Below are 22,002 nucleotides of genomic sequence, written 5' to 3'. Positions count from 1 at the left end.
GACTGAAGCAACAACAGAGAGAGAAAGAGGAGGTAGACTAATTAATACGCACGTCGCATGACATTAGGGGAAATATTATGAAAGGTATATATGCGTCAGCCTACTAATTGTATAAATGTAAAATAGCCCTATTATATTTAAACATTTGTAACTTTGTAGGCCTGCACCAGCATCACATGTTCTCTCCCAGCTTCATGGTTTGAACGTAGTACATCATTCCAGCCCTGATAATATAATGCAGGATTGTACAATCCACACTAAAAAAAGATTTAGCCTACTGGAGCTTGTTTCATTGATTTACTCAAGAGAACACAGATCCATCTATGGGCGTTCATGTTTTAACTGTCGTGCTCCATGAGCGGTAGCCCACACAGGGCATTCGGTAGATGTGGAAAAAGTCAAAGGGTCTGAATACTTTCCGAATGCCCTGTATATCATAGGCTATGTGTTGGATTTTGGGTTTTGGGCTTATAAAATGTCTTTAATGTCTAGTTCATAAAATGTTTGTCTCATCAGATTCAGGTAGCATCAGGGTAAAAGGTTCATGCTGATCAAAGCTCTAATCAAATCCATACATATTTATATTCTTTCTATGTTTAGAATGACATTCCGGTTTGGGGCGAGAAATACCGTGTTACCCGGGAGAAAAGTGAACATTTGTAGAATGGCGGAAAAATATTGAACCCTAATCAGTATCACTGATACTGATGTGTCATGCAACCCATCTAGGGCGAAATCTCCCTCTGTCTCTGTCTCCCTCTCTCCATCTCTTCCCCTATACCCTCCAGTGCCTTGTCCCCAGCCTAATCTGCGCTCCCACTCTACTCCAGTCTGCCCTCAGGGCCTCCAGTACCAGTGGCCCCTCACCAGTCCCGGACCCCCCCCAGCCTTCTGTCTACTGCCCTGGGGCCACAGCCCATCAGCTCCCTGGGTCCTCACCATATGTCTGCCTGGTAATGTTCACTTCCAATGATAACATACTGTTGACTGACTGATGGCTAATTGGAGCTAATGTTGGGCTCGGGGTCATTACAGCTTCAGTCAATTGAACTCAGTCAATTCAATCTAACTTAAAGTAAATGTAGAATGAGTCCGTACCTGTTGAAAACGCCACGTCCGTTTGCGATATTACAACAACAAAGAAGTTACTTCAAACAACAAACACCATTTTTTCCCCCTTTGACATCATCACACATTATTGCACGGTAGAACAACAGAGTGTGTATTTTTCTTTACACGTTGCTGGAGGTGCCACTCCTTCGTTTCATCAACAAAACAACAACAAATGCGCTGGGACGAACAGTGGCACGGTTTCACATGCAGTCAAATGACCAAATCTCCCTCTAGTGGCCTCATGGGTGGGACGTTATTAATCTGTTTCATAATTCATACATTTACACGCAGAAAACCTGGTATTTCTATGTCAAATGGTTTTGTTATATTTAAGTCTTCTGTGATGTATATAAAAGTGTAATATTGGGATGCAAACTCAAAATGTAATACATTTCAACTCTACATCTGACATGGTACACGTGTCTTCTTTTGTTTAAGCCCATAACCATGTGTGTGAGGTGTAGACTTTTGTTTCAATGTAGATTTGTTTAAGATGACCAAGAAGCACTGTGTGACCCTGATTTAGCCCACTGCAGTACAATGTTAAATGATATGCACCATAAGTGCATGTTTTCAAAAGGTAAGTATGAGAACTGGTATTCTGAGGCAAAGTGAAACACATATAGTGAAATATCTATGATCACTTGAATCATCAATTTTAATAGCACCCATCTCTTAAAGTACTGTAACAGTAACCATCCAGGGCCCTTGGCCGTGTCCTCTACCCTACTGAGCAGCTCTTCTCCTGGCCTTCAGCGGTGTCATCCTCGACCTCTCCCGCCCCAGCTAGCACATAACGTTCTGAGAACCATATGTTTCATATAACTTGGTGAGAGCGTGGTTGTCAAATGGTTATTTTGCATACAACCGTCCCTCAACTTTCTGGGAATGGTGCAGGATAGTTGCTTGACTGTGGAACATTCTCAGCACATTGGAACTTCAGGAACTTGACAAAAAACATACATTTCATGTTATTTCATTACTTTAACAGAATGTTTCTTAAACGTTGAAACATGGTTACATTTAATTGACATTTTGGTAATGTTCTAGGAACATGGTTTGACATTAGGAATGTTCTCAAATAGTTAATAGAATGTTAAGAAACAACATTCTTCTGTGGGAATTTCATTACTTTTGCATAATTTAGGTTCTCAACTTTTTACAAGAACGTTAAGAAAATGTTCCATAAAAACGATTAGAAAACTTCAGTAAGTTTCAAAGAATGTTTTAAGAATGTTATATGAAAACACATCTACATTCCGTTCTCAGCATCAACAAAACTCTCGCTATCCTCTATCTTTAATAAGAGTGTTCAGGTGTGTTGGCCACACCCACTAATTGGCCACACCTGATCTTAACGAGTGCTTGTTTCCTTTGAAATGGGGGTCTGTTTGAATAGACTAAAATTAACAGCTTGCTAGGAGCTAAAAAAAACATGGCGTGCTAGCTCCATCCCGGTGGCACTGTGGACTGATTCCATGGATAGACAACACAGGATTATAGGTTCAAATGTCACTGATGCCGTGCCACAATAAATAAAAAATAACTGTGTTTGCATAATTAATGCCTCAGCAAATTTACTTCCATGTGTGCTTGGAGTTCAAAACAGTTAACCCCAACTAAACTAGCAGTGCTATCATGTCTTATTGAAACATTTAGTCAAAGTTTTAAGGAAGTTATTCAAAAACCTCCAAATAACCTGTCATTTATTTTCTCAGAACGTTAATAAAACCTCCCAGGAAAACTTTCAGGGAACATTGGTAAAATGTTCTCAGAACCTCCCTGCAACCTAAAAATGTACATTCCCAGAACAGGCTAAATGTTCACTTCCATTCTCAGAAAGCTTGCATTTTTTTGTGCTCAGGAAACTTATAGTATCGTTGCCAGTACCAATGGGAAACCAAAAATGTACGTTCCCACAACTTCCAAGGATCCAAATGTGCTAGCTGGGGTGTGTGTGTTTTATTAGAGTGTGTGTGAGTGCAATTAGCCCCAGCTGATTTCCAGAGGAGTCAGTCAGGACTCAGACAGAAGGGCAGTCAGAGAACAACGCTGGGGCTGGCTGTGATGCACTACCATCCGCCCAGGAACTAGTGAGAGGCACGCACACTTGGGCAGTCACACACACACGCACACGCACACGCACACGCACACACACACACACACAGGAGCACACACACACACACACACACAGGAGCACACACACATATACAATATACAGTTATATAAAGTAGGAAGTTTACATAACCCTTTGCCAAATACAATTAAAGTCAGTTTTTCACAATTCCTGACATGTAATCCTAGTAAAAATGCCATCTTAGGTCAGTTAGGATCACCACTTTATTTTAAGAATGTGAAATGTCAGAATAATAGTGGAGAGAATGATTTATTTCAGCTTATATTTCTTTCATCAGTGGGTGAGAGGTTTACATACACTCAATTAGTATTTGGTAGCATTGCCTTTAAATTGTTTAACTTGGGTCAAACGTTTCTTGTAGCCTCCCACAAGCTTCCCACAATAAGTTGTGTGAATTTTGGCCCATTCCTCTTGACAGAGCTGGTGGTGTAACTGAGTCAGGTTTGTAGGCCTCCTTGCTCGCACAGGCTTTTTCAGTTCTGCCCACAATTTTTCTATGGGATGGGGGTCAGGGCTTTGTGATGGCCACTCCAATACCTTGACTTTGTTGTCCTTAAGCCACTTTGGAAGTATGCTTGGAGTCATTGTCCATTTGGAAGACCCATTTGCGACCAAGCTTAAACTTCTTGACTGATGTCTTGAGATGTTGCTTCAATATTTCCACATAATTTTCCTTCCTCATGAAGTACACTACTTTGTGAAGTACACTAGTTCTTCCTGCAAAGCACCCCCACAACAGGATGCTGCCACCCCCTGTGCTTAACGGTTGGGATAGTGTTCTTCGGCTTGCAAGCCTCCCCCTTTTTCCTTCAAACATAACTATGGTCATTATGGCTAAACAGTTCTATTTTTGTTTCATCAGACCAGAGGACATTTCTCCAAAAAGTATCATCTTTGTCCCCATGTGCAGTTGTAGACCGTAGTCTGGCTTTTTTATGGTGGTTTTGGAGCAGTGGCTTCATCCTTGCTGAGCGGCCTTTCTGATTATTTTTTTTATTTTTTACACCTTTATTTAACTAGGCAAGTCAGTTAAGAACAAATTCTTATTTTCAATGACAGCCTAGGAACAGTGGGTTAATTGCCTGTTCAGGGGCAGAACGACAGATTTGTACCTTCCGGTTACTAGTCCAACGCTCTAACCACTAGGCTACCCTGCCGCCCCATTACGTTGATACAGGACTCGTTTTACTGTGGATATAGATACTTTTGTACCGGTTTCCTCCAGCATCTTCACAAGGTCCTTTGTTGTTGTTCTGGGATTGATTTGCACTTTTCTCACCGAAGTACGTTCATCTCTAGGGGCAGAACGCTTCTCCTTCCTGAGCGGTATGACTGCTGCGTGGTCCCATGGTGTTTATACTTCCGTACTAGTGTTTGTACAGATGAACGTGGTACCTTCAGGCGTTTGGAAATTGCTCCAAAGGATGTACCAGACTTGTGGAGATCTACAATTTATTTTCTGAGGTCTTAGCTGATTTCTTTTGATTTTCCCATGATGTCAAGCAAAGAGGCACTGAGTTTGAAGGTAGGCCTTGAAATACATCCACAGGTACACTTCCAATTGACTCAAATTATGTCAATTAGCCTATCAGAAGCTTCTAAAGCCATGACATCATTTTCTGGAATTTTCCAAACTGTTTAAAGACATAATCAACTTAGTGCATGTAAACTTCTGACCCAATGGAATTGTGATACAGTGAATTGTATGTGAAATAATTGTCTGTAAACAATTGTTGGAAACATTACTTGTGTCATGCACAAAGTAGATGTCCTAACTAACTTGCCAAAACTATAGTTTGTTAACAAGAAATTTGTGGAGAGTTTTAATGACTCCAACCTAAGTGTATGTAAACTTCCCACATATATTGTACCTGTTATCTACCTGTGGACCTCTGTGTTATATCTGTTGTATCAGATATATCCAGTGTCTGTCTGTCTGTCTGTTTTCCTGTCTGTCTGTCTGTCTGTCTGTCTGTCTGTCTGTCTGTCTGTCTTTATCAGCTGAATGGGCGTGTATGTGTAGACAGATAAGACATAACAAGCAGAGTGATGTGGCCCTTGTCTCTCGTCTCTCAGTCTTTTTCCCCATAAGGTTCTGGTCAAAAGTAGTGCACTAGGGATTAGGGTGCCATTTGGAACATAGCCCCTCTCTGTCTGTCAGACAGTGATTCATCTAACCAGTAGCTGGCTAATGAGTTTCCAGTCCCCTCCATGCTCCTTAGAGCTAGACCCAGAGCCACTGACCGTCGGCAGAAACCATGCTCTCACACAAGCTCAAACCCTGTAAATATTTTCTTTTAACTCTTGCCGTCGTATTGTTTCCAATTTTGTGCTCTGTTGGTCCGAAACCTCTGAGTCACCCTCCCTGAAGTGAAGTGTTGAAGTGTGTGTGTAGCTGTCTACAATTCTCCCACCAACCCTCATTCTCCTCTCATGAATCACTTCTGTTCTCTCTCTCTCTCTCTCTCTCTCTCTCTCTCTCTCTCTCTCTTTCTGCCTCTCTTTCTCTCTCCCTCTCCCTCTTTCCTGTCCTTTCTAACTCTAGTAGAATTGGCATCCTATCAGACCATTCTTGCTGAGAGTCTTTTACCAGTTCGTTCAGTGAATGGGGATTTGGGGAGAATCACCAGTGAATTAACATTACAGTAACACACACACACACACACACACACACACACACACACACACACACACACACACACACACACACACACACACTGCAAGGTCAGATAATAGTGATAATAGATAGTAACTGGCTGGTGAGTAGTTAGGTAGTAGCCATCAAAGCACTATTGACATTGTTGTGTGTAAGCAGCAGAGAAAACATGTATCTAAAGAGTGAGAGAGAGAAAAGAGAGAGAATAGTGAGAGATTAGAGAGAGCAATAAAGAGAATGACGAGAGAATAGAAAGAAAGAGAGAGAGAGAAATCGAGAGAAACAATGGTGAGAGAATAGAGAGAGAATAGAGAGAATGGTGAGAGAATAGAGAGAGAATGATAGAGAAAGGTGAGAGTTTGCAAACAAATCATCAGGTCTGAAACGAGAGATATGGCTGTCTCTTCAGGCTCTCCTTTCCTCTCCTCTCTCTCTCTCTCTCTCCCTCCGTTGTTGACTTTCCCACTGAACTCTCGGTCAACTCATCCCTCTCTTCCTCCCTGTGGCGGACAGACAGAGAGATAGAGGAGCGGTGATCAAATCAAATCAAATCCAATTTATTTATATAGCCCTTCGTACATCAGCTGATATCTCAAAGTGCTGTACAGAAACCCAGCCTAAAACCCCAAACAGCAAACAATGCAGGTGTAAAAGCACCTTGGGGGGACGATACCAACTCTCGGTCAACTCATCCCTCTCTTCCTCCCTGTGGCGGACAGACAGAGAGATAGAGGAGCGGTGATGGGGGGACGATACCAACTCTCGGTCAACTCATCCCTCTCTTCCTCCCTGTGGCGGACAGACAGAGAGATAGAGGAGCGGTGATGGGGGGACAATACCAACTCTCGGTCAACTCATCCCTCTCTTCCTCCCTGGCGGACAGACAGAGAGATAGAGGAGCGGTGATGGGCGGGACGATACCAACTCTCGGTCAACTCATCCCTCTCTTCCTCCCTGGCGGACAGACAGAGAGATAGAGGAGCGGTGATGGGGGGGACGATACCAACTCTCGGTCAACTCATCCCTCTCTTCCTCCCTGGCGGACGGACAGAGAGAGATAGAGGAGCGGTGATGGGGGGACGATACCAACTCTCGGTCAACTCATCCCTCTCTTCCTCCCTGTGGCGGACAGACAGAGAGATAGAGGAGCGGTGATGGGGGGGACGATACCAACTCTCGGTCAACTCATCCCTCTCTTCCTCCCTGGCGGACGGACAGAGAGAGATAGAGGAGCGGTGATGGGGGGACAATACCAACTCTCGGTCAACTCATCCCTCTCTTCCTCCCTGGTGGACAGACAGAGAGATAGAGGAGTGGTGATGGGGGGGACGATACCAACTCTCGGTCAACTCATCCCTCTCTTCCTCCCTGTGGCGGACAGACAGAGAGAGATAGAGGAGCGGTGATGGGGGGGACGATACCAACTCTCGGTCAACTCATCCCTCTCTTCCTCCCTGGTGGACAGACAGAGAGATAGAGGAGCGGTGATGGGGGGACGATACCAACTCTCGGTCAACTCATCCCTCTCTTCCTCCCTGTGGCGGACAGACAGAGAGATAGAGGAGCGGTGATGGGGGGACGATACCAACTCTCGGTCAACTCATCCCTCTCTTCCTCCCTGGCGGACAGACAGAGAGATAGAGGAGCGGTGATGGGGGGACGATACCAACTCTCGGTCAACTCATCCCTCTTCCTCCCTGGTGGACAGACAGAGAGAGATAGAGGAGCGGTGATGGGGGGACGATACCAACTCTCGGTCAACTCATCCCTCTTCCTCCCTGGTGGACAGACAGAGAGAGATAGAGGAGCGGTGATGGGTGGACGATACCAACTCTCGGTCAACTCATCCCTCTTCCTCCCTGGTGGACAGACAGAGAGAGATAGAGGAGCGGTGATGGGGGGACGATACCAACTCTCGGTCAACTCATCCCTCTCTTCCTCCCTGGTGGACAGACAGAGAGATAGTGGTGATGGGGGGACGATACCAACTCTCGGTCAACTCATCCCTCTCTTCCTCCCTGTGGCGGACAGAGAGAGATAGAGGAGCGGTGATGGGGGGGACGATACCAACTCTCGGTCAACTCATCCCTCTCTTCCTCCCTGGCGGACGGACAGAGAGAGATAGAGGAGCGGTGATGGGGGGACGATACCAACTCTCGGTCAACTCATCCCTCTCTTCCTCCCTGGCGGACAGACAGAGAGAGATAGAGGAGCGGTGATGGGGGGGTGATGGCGGGACAGAGAGATAGAGGAGCGGTGATGGGGGACATACTCTCGGTCAACTCATCCCTCTCTTCCTCCCTGGCGGACAGACAGAGAGATAGAGGAGCAGTGATGGGGGGGACGATACCAACTCTCGGTCAACTCATCCCTCTCTTCCTCCCTGGCGGACGGACAGAGAGAGATAGAGGAGCGGTGATGGGGGGACGATACCATAAAAGAAAATAAAGAAATAAAGAAGGGAGACAGTTCTAGTGACAGTGGTATGAACTGCTGCTGACCTGCCCGTTGGCATGGCCAACCTCTGTCTTGAGCTGTCTGCCTGCTGTCACCATGGTGACCGACCAGCCGCCCCGCCTCAAAGAATGCCGAGCCGTCGTCCTGTCACAGGGGGGGTCAGACTGGGTCGCTCACTCTGCTCTCTCTTCCGTTGTCACCCACAGAGACTAAAGGGGCAATCTGCTCCCTCAATCACTGTCTTCCACCGTCACTGTGTTAAGGCTTCAGATTGACCTCCCCAACACTGTGTATGTGTATGTGTACATCGTCTCCACACTGTCAACTGGGATTTTGTCATATTTATTTTGTAATTAAAACGAGCTCAGCTGTTTTCGAACTGAAAAGTCTGAGCCTTTGGAAGTCGTGATGAGATGGACGGAGGGATGAAAGAGTGGAGGGCTGGAGGAATGAAGGGATAAAGGGATAAAACACAGTGTCCATCAAAGTAATTCTTCAAGTATACCATGGGGGGGGGGACAGACGGACAGAGACAGAGTGATAGAAAGAAATGCTATTATTTTCACACTGGCGGCTTGCCAACACCATGTCAGTGTAGTGCTCCCCATGTTCCCCGTAGGACAGGTGAAAATACTATTCTGATGTTGTGTTCCCTCATATGAATCATGTATGAGTGTGTGTGTGCGTGCGAGTGTATTCAAGTGGGAACTACCTAACAAAAAAGGGGCCCGCTGGTGTGACATCTCTGATGTTGGAATATTGCCGTCCCTGGCTCTTCCCCCCCCCCTGCTGCTCCTCGGCAACCCCCCCGGCAATGCTAGCTTGGCCAATTAGGCTCCGTAATTGAAACAATTATCCAATTAGAAGCCTCTCAGATGGGCCCTGACACCTGGCTGTCCCTCAGGCAGCCTAACACCTGCCAGTACCCCGATGTCCACCCTGGATCGTCCTCTAACCAAGCCCCAGGACGGAGTGTTGATCGGGGCCAGATGTGTCCTCCACCCTGGAGGTCACCTTGACCATTATTACACTGATCAGTTTAGCAGGGTTACAACGTCCTTAAGTAGTTACGATCTGCCTTGAGATCAGTTCCATATCAACACTCAATGGATGTATCCTCTCTTTGCTATATACCTTCCTGATTTAAGATGAGACTTCCTCTCTTGGCCTCCTTTATGTGTTTTTGAGCATGAAAGTTGAACGTGTTGTGGCATGGTGTGTTATTGGGTAAGTGGGTAGGGTCTCCTCTCCTCTCTCTGAGGTTTAATTAGGAGAAGAGAAACCACACAGAGACTATAGACCCCCCCCCCCCCCCACACACACACACACAGGAATGTTTAAACACACACACAGATGCGAACAGGCACACACACACATACTGATGCACACACACATACCCTGGAAAATGTGTATACACACACGCATACAGTATAAGAATGGAGGCACACTCAAAAGCACGCATGCATGCACACTCTAGGGGCTAAAAGATTTGGATAAAGACGGGGAGAGAAACCAATAGGAACGCGAAAAGAAGAATAGAGGGAGAAAAGAGAGAGAGAGGGAGGACACACAAGGGAGCAATAGAAACAGACAGAAACATAACAGGATGGAATGTACAATAAAGTGGGGACAAGGAATATAACAGTCGGGACACGGTGAACATTTTCATTGTATTCCAATTACACACCCCACAGTCACGCTAGCTTTACAAGGCACATCATATCCACAATGCTTTTCTACTCCAAACTGCACGAACTGAGCTAAAATACAGTATAATTTCCTTGAACCAAAAAAATAGTATTTTTTTCCCCCAAAACCGACTCTCCTTTTTATTTGCATCGACCTCTTTGTGTTTAAATTCATGGCCCCCATCAGAACTCTACTTCCAAATGAACTCACCGTCTCCTCTCCCTCAATTCCAAATACAAATAGCTTTATTGGCAAAAAGCAAACCCAGACAGCTGAAGCAATAATACAGTTAATGAGGACATTAAATGGAACAATTATGGGATGGTGATAACCCAATAACAAGGGACAAACTGGAGGGACTAAGGCTGTGTTCCAAATGCCATCCTAATCCCTGCATAGTGCAGTACTTCTGACCAGAACCCTATGGGCCCTGTTCAAAAGTAGTGCACTATATAGGGAATGGGGTGCGATTTGGTACGCAGCCTAGGAGTACAGCTTGACAGTAACATTAATGATGGGGCGTAGAGAGAGAGAGAAGCAATGCTACTGGAATATAACAGGCAAATCTCTCTCTCAATTCAATTCAAGGGACTTTATTGGCATGGGAAACACAGTACCAGTCAAAGGTTTGGACACACCTACGCATTCAAGGGTTTTTCTTTATTTGTTACTATTTTCTACATTGTAGAATAATAGTGAAGACATGAAAGCTATGAAATAACACATATGGAATCATCTAGTTATCAAAAAAGTGTGAAACAAATCCAAATATATTTTAGATTTGAGATACTTCAAAGTAGCCACCCTTTGCCTTGATGTCAGCTTTGCATACTCTTGGCATTCTCTCAACCAGCTACATGAGGTAGTCACCTGGAATGCATTTCAATTAACAGGTGTGTCTTGTTAAATGTTAATTTAAGTAGTTTGTTCCTTCTTAATGCTTTTGAGCTAATCAGTTGTATTGTGACAAGGTTCCAAAGTAAATTCCAAAAGAATAAAGACGTTTCAAATGTCATATTATGTCTATATACAGTGTTGTAATGATGTGCAAATAGTTAAAGTGAAAAAGGGAAACTAAATTAACATAAATATGGGTTGAATTTACAATGGTGTTTGTTCTTCACTGGTTGCTGCTGTGATGGCACACTGTAGTATTTCACCCAATAGATATGGGACTTTATCAAAATTTGATTTGTTTTCATGTTCTTTGTGTGTCTGTGTAATCTGAGGGAAATATGTGTCTCTATGGTCATACATTTTGCAGGAGGTTAGGAAGTGCAGCTCAGTTTCCACCTCATTTTGTGGTCAGTGTGCACATAGCCTGTCTTCTCTTGAGAGCCATGTCTACCTACGGCGGCCTTTCTCAATAGCAAGGCTATGCTCACTGAGTCTGTACATAATCAAACATTTCCTTAAGTTTGGGTCAGTCACAGTGGTCAGGTATTCTGCCAATGTGTACTCTCTGTTTAGGGCCAAATATCATTCTAGTTTGCAGTTTTTTTGTTCAATCTTTCCAATGTGTTAAGTAATTATTTTTTTGTTTTCTCATGATTTGGTTGGGTCTAATTGTACTGTTGTCCTGGGGCTCTGTGGGGTGTGTTTGTGTTTTTGAACAGAGCCCCTGGACCGGCTTGCTTAGGGGACTCTTCTCCAGGTTCATCTCTCTGTAGGTGATGGCTTTGTTGTGGAAGGTTTGGGAATCGCTTCCTTTTAGGTGGTTGTAGAATTTAATTGTAGAACCCAGTGGTTTCTGGTAGTCTTCAATAGATGATTCTAAGATTTGTATTTGATCATTTATATGTTTTTGTTATTTGTTCTTTGTTATAGTGCCAAAAAGATTGGAGAAATGGTTTATCCATACATCTCCATTTTGGAAAGTCTCTTTCTCTCTCACACTCTTTCTCTCTCTCTCTCTCTCTCTCTGCTCTCTCTCTCTCTGCCTCTCTCTCCCTCTCTCTCTTTCTCTCTCTCTCTGCCTCTCTCTCTCTCTCTGCCTCTCTCTCTCTCTCTCTCTGCGTCTCTCTCTCTGCCTCTCTCTCTCTCTCTCTCTCTCTTTCTCTCTCTCTCTGCCTCTCTGCCTCTCTCTCTCTGCCTCTCTGCCTCTCTCTCTCTCTCTCTCTCTCTCTCTCTCTCCCTCTCTCTCTCCCTCTCTCTTTCTCTCTCTCTCTCACTCACTCAGTATGTGTGTGCAGATTGGTGCATTCCCATGTGTGTATATACTTATTGATGTGTGTGTGCGTTTGTGTTTGCATGCCACAGCTGGGATCCAAAGCATCCGGAAGCTTCCCTAAGCTGCTTATAAACAGCCACTGATGACCATTGACCCTTATGGTCAGTGAAAGACCGGTCTAATCCAGTATCCTGTGTGTGTGTGTGTGTGTGTGTGTGTGCACGTGCACGTGTGTATGTCTGTGTTTGGGCCCCTGTGTGTGTGAGTGTCCAAGCGGGCATCCTTCTGAGTGTGTGCGCGTGCGTGTGTGTGAGTGTTTGTCAGCTTTGCCACAGCTGCCCAATAGGAAATTAATATCTATAACTATTGGGGCATCAATAGCGTCTCCATGGTGATTACAGCCCATAATAAGGACTAAGGATGGATCAGCGATGATCATAGAGGGCTTGGATGAGCGATCTGATTATGTCTGTACTTTAGTGAGTTCTCCTTTTCAACGCTGATGATGATGAATCCCTACATAGATGCATTGGACCTGGCACAATGTTTAGGGGTTGTTTTTGTGGGTGAAATAAGTCCCAGAAGATATTGATATAGATTTTCATTCCCAGTACACTAAATGACTTACAGGTCACTTGCTAGAAATTCACAGATAGCAATACAGACATGAATGATGGGCTGTGCTGATTGGTAGGCCATCTGTGATTTCAAGAGTAATCCTTAATCTGTTATTTTCTCCCTTTCCCTCTCTCCCACCTTCTCTTCCCCCTCTCTTCTGCAGGGTCCGTTTGTGACGGCGACAGTTGACCAGGAACTGTGACGGCAGACCTCGACCGCGATGAGGACCGTACAGGAGGATGGAACGTAACAGAGTTCTGATCGTGGAACCGTTCTCGACAGCGACCGTAGAACACCAACACTGACCACAACCACGCCTTCTAAAGACCGCCCGGTCTCTCCCTAACCCCCAACCTCTCCCGCCCCCTGTATTACACCGCACCACCCGCGCCACTCCACTCCTCATCCACCCATCCTCCTGTACTCCCTCCCTCGCTCCAGACCTCCACCCTTTCGGAGGGTCCACTTTTTCTTTCATTAACACTCTCAACTACCCCTTCTCTCCTATTCTCTTTCTATTCCATTTCCCTCCAATATTCTATATCTTCATGAACATTGAGTCCTCTTTGGAACCCTAACATAGACGGACGAATATCGTTGAGTTGGAGGTGGAGTCTATAGCTATCAGTCATGTATCTTTTCCCTCTATCCCTGTGTAAGCCAAATAGGCGGGGTCTCAGCGTTAGTCCCCGCCCCCGCTGCAACATGGCCGACACCTGTCTAGTCTGGCTGTTGGGCCTGGCTCTCCGCCTCTCTCTGACCTCCTGCCAGAAGATAGACCCTGCCAACAAGCTGCCCACGGTGACCACCAACTATGGCAAGCTGCGCGGGCTCAAAAAGGACCTGAACAACGAGATCTTGGGGCCAGTGGAGCAGTACCTGGGCGTGCCCTACGCCACTGCGCCCATCGGCGACCGCCGCTTTCAGCCACCCGAGGCTCCGGGCTCTTGGCAGGAGATCCGCAACGCCACAGCATTCGCCCCGGTATGCCCGCAGAACGTGCATGGCGTGCTGCCGGAGATCATGCTGCCGGTGTGGTTCACCGACAACCTGGATGTGGCGGCCAGCTACATCCAGAACCAGAGCGAGGACTGCCTCTACCTCAACGTCTACGTGCCCACCGAGGACGGTGAGTGTCGGGTAGGGGTGGTCCTTCTCTCCCATAGGGGGCGCCACTCATGTCTATCTATACACCTACATGTGGGTAGGAGGGTGAGGATGGGAAGGGGAGATGGAAGGTGGAGTGGGATCTGTCATTAGATCATATCTAATTATCTTCTTTTCGTCCTTTTTTTTGTCCCCAAAACATATCTAAACCCCCTGAAACCTCACTCTCCTTGCCCAAATCATTTCCAAATGTTTTTCCTGAATCTCTCTTTGGTTCAGTAGGTCGGGGGCATGCAGATGAAGTTTGAGAAGCGGTCACTTTGTAAAGCCTGTTCTACTTGTCTAAGTCATTTTCAGACAATTTTAAGGTCTTCTCCCATTTTCTTTTTAGGGGTGCCACTGAGCCATGTCTGAGTCTGGGTTGAACAAGGTAAGGGGAGAGGGAAGGAGGAAAAGCAGGGGTGGACTACGACCAGTAATCGGCCCTCACATTTCTAACACAACACACTGCCCCATTTTTTTCCCTCGAGGCCCCCACACTGGCCAATTGTTTCCATTACGGTCCCCATTTTTAGCCAGATAATGATCATTTTAGACAGGCCCACTTGGCTAAGAATGGACTAGCCCATCTGGCGTTTGCCCAAAATGGCCAGTCCGTCCCTGAGGAAAAGTAAGGCTTCTTCTACTGATTCAAACCCTCGTTGCCTTGCCTCAAAATAATTCTCTGACAGTTGTGTCAATCTTGTGTCAATCTTTGATGGTCTGGGGTGCAGGAAGGGAAGGAGAGGAGGACAGAGTTTCTTTCAACTCAACTGTCATCTGTCACCAGAAATACTGTATCTAAAACCTCCCTAGAAACTTCTCTCCTTCCTCCAAATCATTTCCACATTTCTTTTGGCAAGGGAATTAAATCTTTTCATTTTTCATACTTTTCTCCTATGAACAGACGAAGTCAGAAACGTTTACATTTTGAACAGCTTGTAGGAAATGCACTACATGTCCAAATTTATGTGGACATCTGCTCGTTGAACATCTCCAAATCATGGGCATTAATCTGAAGTTGATCCCCCCTTTGCTGCTATAACAGCCTCCACTATTCTGGGAAGGCTTTCCACTAGATGTTGGAACATTGCTGCGGGGACTTGCTTCCGTTCAGCCACAAGAGCATTAGTGAGGTCGGCACTGATGTTGGGAGATTATGCGTCCTTTCTCGCAGTTGTCGTTCCAATTCATCCCAAAGGTGTTCGATGGAGTTGAGGTCAGGGCTCTGTGCAGGTCAGTCAATTTCTTTCACCCCGATCTCGACAAACCATTTCTGTATGGACCTCACTTTGTGCGCAGGGGCATTGTCATGCTGAAACAGGAAAGGGCCTTCCCCAAACTCTTGCCACAAAGTTGGAAGCACAGAATCGTCTAGAATGTCATTATATGCTGTACGTTTAGATTACCCTTCACTGAAGCTAAGGGGCCAAGCCCGAACCATGAAAAACAGCCCCAGACCATTATTCCTCCTCCACCAAACTTTACAGTTGGCACTATGCATTTGGGCAGGTAGCATTCTCCTGCTATCCGCCAAACCCATATTAATCCGTTGGATTTGGGGCCGCGGGTAGCCTAGTGATTAGAGCGTTGGGCCAGTGACGAAAGTTTGGTAGATCAAATCCCAGAGCTGACAAGGTAAAAATCTGTCGTTCTGCCTTTGAACAAGGCAGTTAACCCACTGTTCCTAGGCCGTCATTTTTAATAAGAATTTGTTCTTAACTGACTTGCCTAGTTAAATAAAGGATAAGTAAATAAAATAAAATAAAAAATGGCACCTGGTGAAGTGCGATTCATGACTCCAGAGAATGCTCCAGAGTCCAATGGCGGTGAGCTTTGCACCTCTACAGTTGACACTTGGCATTGTGCATGGCGATCTTAGGCTTGTGTGCGGCTGCTCGGCCATGGAAAGCCATTTCATGAAGCTGCCGACGAACAGTTATTGGGCTGACGTTGCTTCCAGACACAGTTTGGAACTTGGTAGTGAGGTTTGCGACCAAGGACAGACTATTTTTACGCACTTCAGCACTCAGCGGTCCTGCTCTGTGAGCTTGTGTGGCCTAGCACTTTGCGGCTGAGCCATTGTTGCTCCTAGACGTTTCCACTACACAATAACAGCACTTACATTTGACCGTGCAGCTCTAGCAGGGCAGGAATTTGACGAACCGACTTGTTGGAAAGGTGGCATCCTATGATGATGCCACGTTAAAAGTCACTGAGCTCTTCAGTATGGTCATTCTACTGTCAATGTTTGTCTATGGAGATTGCATGGCTGTGTGGTGTTTATTGCAAAGATATGAGGACCTGATCCTTTTCTATGCTTCACCATCACCCACTGGATTCTGTTTGGTCTGTCAATATCAGACTGACCTCCAAACTGCCTAGATCTAGCTTTTTAGATACTCACTCTCAACTGTTACTAACACTAGGTACTATCTAGACTTTTATGAGAGGTTTTTAAGCATGCTTTTTTCCTAAAGTTTGTGTTTGTGTCCTGAGAAACACTACAAGAAGACAGTGCTCTCTGCTCTGAAATAACACCAAATAGCACTTTAACAGTACAGCCCAGCTCCACTGGGGGTTCCACTGTGTGTGTGTGTCTGTGTGTCTGTGTGTGTGTGTGTGTGTGCGTCTGTGTGTGTGTGTGTGTGTGTGTGTCAAAGGTGTTGATCTGCGTCTCACCATCCCACCATCTCTCCAGATAGCATCAGTCTTTCCCCCCTGACACCTCTCAGTGAGATAGGGCTCACCACTTCCCCCTTCTCACTCCTTCTCACCCACCACTTCCCCCTTCTCACCCTTCAAACTCTCAACACCTAGGTTTAGTCCACCCTGTTCCCTGTGTATCGTTTGATCAGAGTCTGCATTCAAAACTCTGAGGCTGCATTCAAAATGGCATCCTATTCCCTACTACTACTTTTAACCAGGGTTATGTGCACTAGGGAAGGGGGTACCTAGTCAGTTGAACAACTGATTGAATTCAACTGAAGTGTGTCTTCCGCATTTAACCCAACCCCCTGAATTGATGTCATCAGCACCCGGTGGCAGCTTTTGTTAGGGGTTAACTGCCTTGCTCAAGGGCAGAATGGCAGATTTTACCCTAGGGAATAGGGTGTCATTACAGGCTCATCCAGAGTGTTTGACCTTCAACCTCACAGTTTGTTGTATGTCGTGAAACAACAACATGATTGCTGTGTGTAATAGTTACAGTATATGGACATTCTGCAGTGATATTGACTACCATCAGCACTACACTATCTTCCTATGGGGACCAGGGGATAGGCTATCTAGTATGTATATGTCTATGTCTCTCTCGGTGTGTGCGTGCTTGCGTGTGTGTGAGGTGAGTCTATATACCCCCTAGACAGAGACTGATGAACAGGCAATGATCAGCTGCCCAGCGTCTCTCTCCTCTCCCTGAGCTGGCTGTGGGTATGAAGGATGAGTTCAGGGGAGACACACTTACACACACACCACACCCCCCACACACACACACACACACACACACCGACCCCCACACTCACACCAACCCCCCACACACACACACACACACACTGACCCCACACTCACACCAATCCCCCCACACACACACACACACACACCGACCCCCACACTCACACCAACCCCCCCTACACATACACACAAGTTAGCCAAACAGGTTTTTTACAGGCACCTTTTTTCTTCAATCCTCTTCTCTGGTTTATTTAAAGGAGCAGTTCTGCTGTTATCACAATGCTGTACTGAGAGCCACTGAGGAGGAGGAGGTGTGTCAGGCTTAGAGACCCTGTGGGAGCCTGGACACCTGTGGCAGTTGTCCTGATGCTATTACAGTATAGGGGGGAGGGACCGTGGTTTCATTTAGGTCTTCCAGTTGATCCATTGACGGCATCGCTAGCAAACGCAGACGAGACTTGGGATTGAGTGGCGGCCAACACCCATTCCCCTAACACCCATTCCCCTAACACTCATTCCCCTAACACTCATCCCTTAACACTCATCCCCCGAACACTCATCCCCCTAACACTCATCCCACTCTCCAGTCATCCAGATACCCATCCATACACATAATATGTGATATACAGTACCATTCACAAACATAATATGTGATATACAGTACCATTCACACACATATGTGATATACAGTACCATTCACAAACATAATATGTGATATACAGTACCATTCACAAACATAATATGTGATATACAGTACCATTCACACACATAATATGTGATATACAGTACCATTCACAAACATAATATGTGATATACAGTACCATTCACACACATAATATGTGATATACTGTACTTATTGAAACCCCCATCTAGTACTGTACCCTTTTGCCTCCAGAACAGACTGAATTCTTTAGGGCATTCTACAAGGTGTCAGAAACGTGCCACAGGGATGTTGGTTCATGCTGATGTGATGGCATCACGCAGTTGCTGCAAATTGGACGGCGGTAGATTCGTGTTGTGAACAGCCCGTTCCATTTCATCCCAAAGAGGCTCTATTGAGTGGAGGTCTGGGGACTGACCAGGCCACTCAAGTAAACTGAACTCACTGTCATGTTCTAGGTGATGCTTTATATAGCAAGCCACAGCCACATGACTCACTGTCTGTAGGAGCGAACCATTTTCGCGAATGGGGTGTACCTAATAAACTGTCCAGCGAGTGTATTTTCCTGTCACATTCTGATAGTTGATATTAAGATGTTCAATCAATACTAACGCAATGAGCACTAGGCAGCAAAGCTACATCTATATTCAGACACGCTGTACACTGGTAGATGACGATAATAATAAATAAATAAACAAATATACCAGAAAGTAAAGAAATAAATAAGTCTTGCTCCTCCTGCCTGCCTGCCTGCCTGCCTGCCTGCCTGCCTGCCTGCCTGCCTGCCTGCCTGTCTGTCTGTCTGTCTGTCTGTCTGTCTGTCAGTCTGTCTGTCTGTCTGTCTGTCTGTCTGTCTGTCTGTCTGTCTGTCTGCCTGTCTGCCTGCCTGCATGTCTGTCTCCTTGCCTGTCTGTCTGTCTGCCTGTTTGTCTGCCTGCATTTCTGTCTGTCTGTATGTCTGTCTGCATTTCTGTCTGTCTGTCTGCCTGTCTGTCTGCCTGTCTGTCTGTCTGTCTGTCTGTCTGTCTGTCTGTCTGTCTGTCTGTCTGTCTGCCTGTCTGTCTGCCTGTCTGCTTGCCTCTCTGCCTGCCTGTCTGTCTGCCTGTCTGCCTGTCTGCTTGCCTCTCTGCCTGCCTGTCTGTCTGCCTGTCTGTCTGTCTGTCTGCCTGTCTGCTTGCCTCTCTGTCTGCCTGCCTGCCAGTGGAAGATATCCATTGTCTTTGATGCGAGAACAAACCTTGATTGTTCCTCAGATGTTTTTCTCCTCCTTATTGTTCTCCTCTCCTCTGGTCGTATCCTCCAGTAGAAGAGGGGAAAGGGGAAATAAAAGAGGAAAAGAAGTGGATCACAATCTTTCCTAGGGGGACATGAAAAACAATTACAAGTGAAGGCCTTGGTGTTGTATGTATAGGGGCCTAGTAATTGGTAGGAGTACCCACTGTACTCACACATACACGCACACACAATTTCACTCACCACTCACACATACACACACACACACACACACACACACACACACACACACACACACACACACACACACACACACACACACACACACACACACGTACACACCACACATACAAAACACACACGCACTTCTCCCTTTGAAGTAAAGGGGTTGATGAAACTGGAGGAGACGAAACAGCAAACTGCCAAACAGAAAGATAGTGAAAGGAGATTATAACAGGTGGACCACCAGAGTTAAATTCAAGTGCAATAGATCTGTGGGGAAAAATATCTCTTTTTTTGAGAGAGATTGTGGGGATTGAGGGATGAAGAGACGGAGGGTGGTAGGTAGGGGCACAAACTACTCTTGCACAACATAAACAGCAGAATGGTCGCTGAACCAAAGCACTCCCAGCCCCTCCCTCTTTTTGACTCTTCAGAGCCGATCCCATCATTTTCAAAAGCAGAAACGCGGTCAAACAAGGCTTTCATTTTGCTTTGGGGGAGGAATTACATCAGCCTGGGTCAATTACCCAGTTATACACACACACACACACACACACACACACACACACACACACACACACACACACACACACACACACACACACACAATTACCCAGTAAGGACTTTTATTCCGTAATAATGAACACATGGTAACACTCTGGTACGTGTGGAAATAAGCAGCTGGAGCTATGCTGGAGGGGTGTGTACTTGACTGGCTGGTAAGAGGGGTTGTGTGTGTGGTGTGTGTTCAGTGTTAGGGGTGTAAGGGTATAGGTTGATGTTTATTTTTATATATCCAATGCGAATGAGAGGGGTCTGGGCGTTTTAAGAGACCCAGAAAAGAATAGCCTTGTCTTTTGAGACAGGATGAAAAGACTAAATGGATGAGATGAAAGAGGGAGAGTGATGGAAGCGGAGGGAGGGAGGGAGGGAGGGTACGGTAGCTTAGATGCTTAGATCGATGATGTGAGCCGGGGAGGAAAGCGGAAGATGGGAGTGAAGGGGGAGAGGTAGGTCGTCTTGGCAACCCTCCAGCACTTCCTGCTTTTCCCTGTGAGCACTCGTCAGAGACCACATCCATTTACCTTTGAATGAGGGCTATTTATAACCTCTGAGGCAGAAAGGGAGAGAGGGAGAGGGAAAGAGAGCGTGTGTCGGGGGGGGGGGGGAGTAGTGGGGGGGTTAGTCACATGCTCCTGAATTCCTCCTCTGTCTCGCCGCTACGCTGTTGTGGTATTTGCCTGGGTCTTCTATTGTATTGACTTAGCTCCTCACTTACTCTCTCGCTCTCTCTCATTCTGTCTCTTTATTCAACTCTCACGTTATCACTCCCCTTCCTGCATTGCTACTCTTTTTCTTCCACTACTCTTCTTCCTCTATACCCAACCATCTTGCTCTCCTTCAGCCCCTTTCACTCCTCTCTCCCCTGCTCTCTCCCCTGCTCTCTCCACTCCTCTCTCCCCTGCTCTCTCCACTCCTCTCTCCCCTACTCTCTCCACTCCTCTCTCCCCTGCTCTCTCCCATCCTCTCTCCCCTGCTCTCTCCACTCCTCTCTCCCCTGCTCTCTCCACTCCTCTCTCCCCTGCTCTCTCCACTCCTCTCTCCCCTGCTCTCTCCACTTCTCTCTCCCCTACTCTCTCCACTCCTCTCTCCCCTGCTCTCTCCACTCCTCTCTCCCCTGCTCTCTCCCATCCTCTCTCCCATGCTCTCTCCACTCCTCTCTCCATGCTCTCTCCCCTCCTTTCTCCCCTGCTCTCTCCACTCCTCTCTACAATCCTCTATCCCCTACTCTCTCCACTCCTCTCCCCTGCTCTCTACAATCCTCTCTCCCCTACTCTCTCCACTCCACTTTGCTCTTAGTGGGACGATAATTTGTTTTTCAACAGGACAATGACCCAACACACCTCCAGGCTGCGTAAGGACTATTTGACCAAGAATGAGAGTGATGGATTGATGACCTGGCCTCCACAATCACCCGACCTCAACCCAATTAATATGGTTCGGGATGAGTCGGACCGCAGGATGAAGGAAAAGCAGCAAAAAAGTGCTCATCATTTGTGGGAACTCCTTCAAGACTTTTGGAAAAGCGTTCCAGGTGAAGCTGGTTGAGAGAATGCCAAGAGTGTTCAAAGCTGTCATCAAGGCAAAGGGTGGCTACTTTGAAGAATCTCTCTGTCTCTCTCTCTCCCCCTCTCTCTGTCTCTCTCGCTGTCTCTCTCTCCCCCTCTCTCCCCCTCTCTCGATCTGTCTCTCTCTGTCTCTCTATCTCCCCCTCCATGTCTCTCTCGCTCTGTCTCTCTCTGTCTCTCTCACTGTCTCTGTCTCTCTCTGTCTCTCTCACTGTCTCTCTCTCTCCCCCTCTCTCTGTCTCTCTCGCTGTCTCTCTCTCTCTCCCCATCTCTGTCTCTCTCTCGCTGTCTCTCTCTCTCCCCCTCTCTCTCTGTCTC

General features: G+C 46.4%; 1 protein-coding gene across 1 annotated transcript in view; it reads left to right on the top strand.

Moving 5' to 3' along the window:
• LOC115139063 (neuroligin-2-like) overlaps window positions 1–22,002 on the top strand; it is a 344,275-nt gene that overhangs the window by 110,783 nt on the left and 211,490 nt on the right. The window contains exon 2 of the mRNA XM_065025419.1: window positions 13,004–13,969. Coding sequence (XP_064881491.1) covers window positions 13,471–13,969 — 499 coding nt within the window. The 5' untranslated portion in view covers window positions 13,004–13,470. The remainder of the gene's footprint in view (window positions 1–13,003; window positions 13,970–22,002) is intronic.

This window comes from Oncorhynchus nerka, linkage group LG12 (genome assembly GCF_034236695.1).
Source record: "Oncorhynchus nerka isolate Pitt River linkage group LG12, Oner_Uvic_2.0, whole genome shotgun sequence".
NCBI lineage: Eukaryota > Metazoa > Chordata > Actinopteri > Salmoniformes > Salmonidae > Oncorhynchus > Oncorhynchus nerka.
This window is presented reverse-complemented; position numbering and strand designations above follow the sequence as displayed.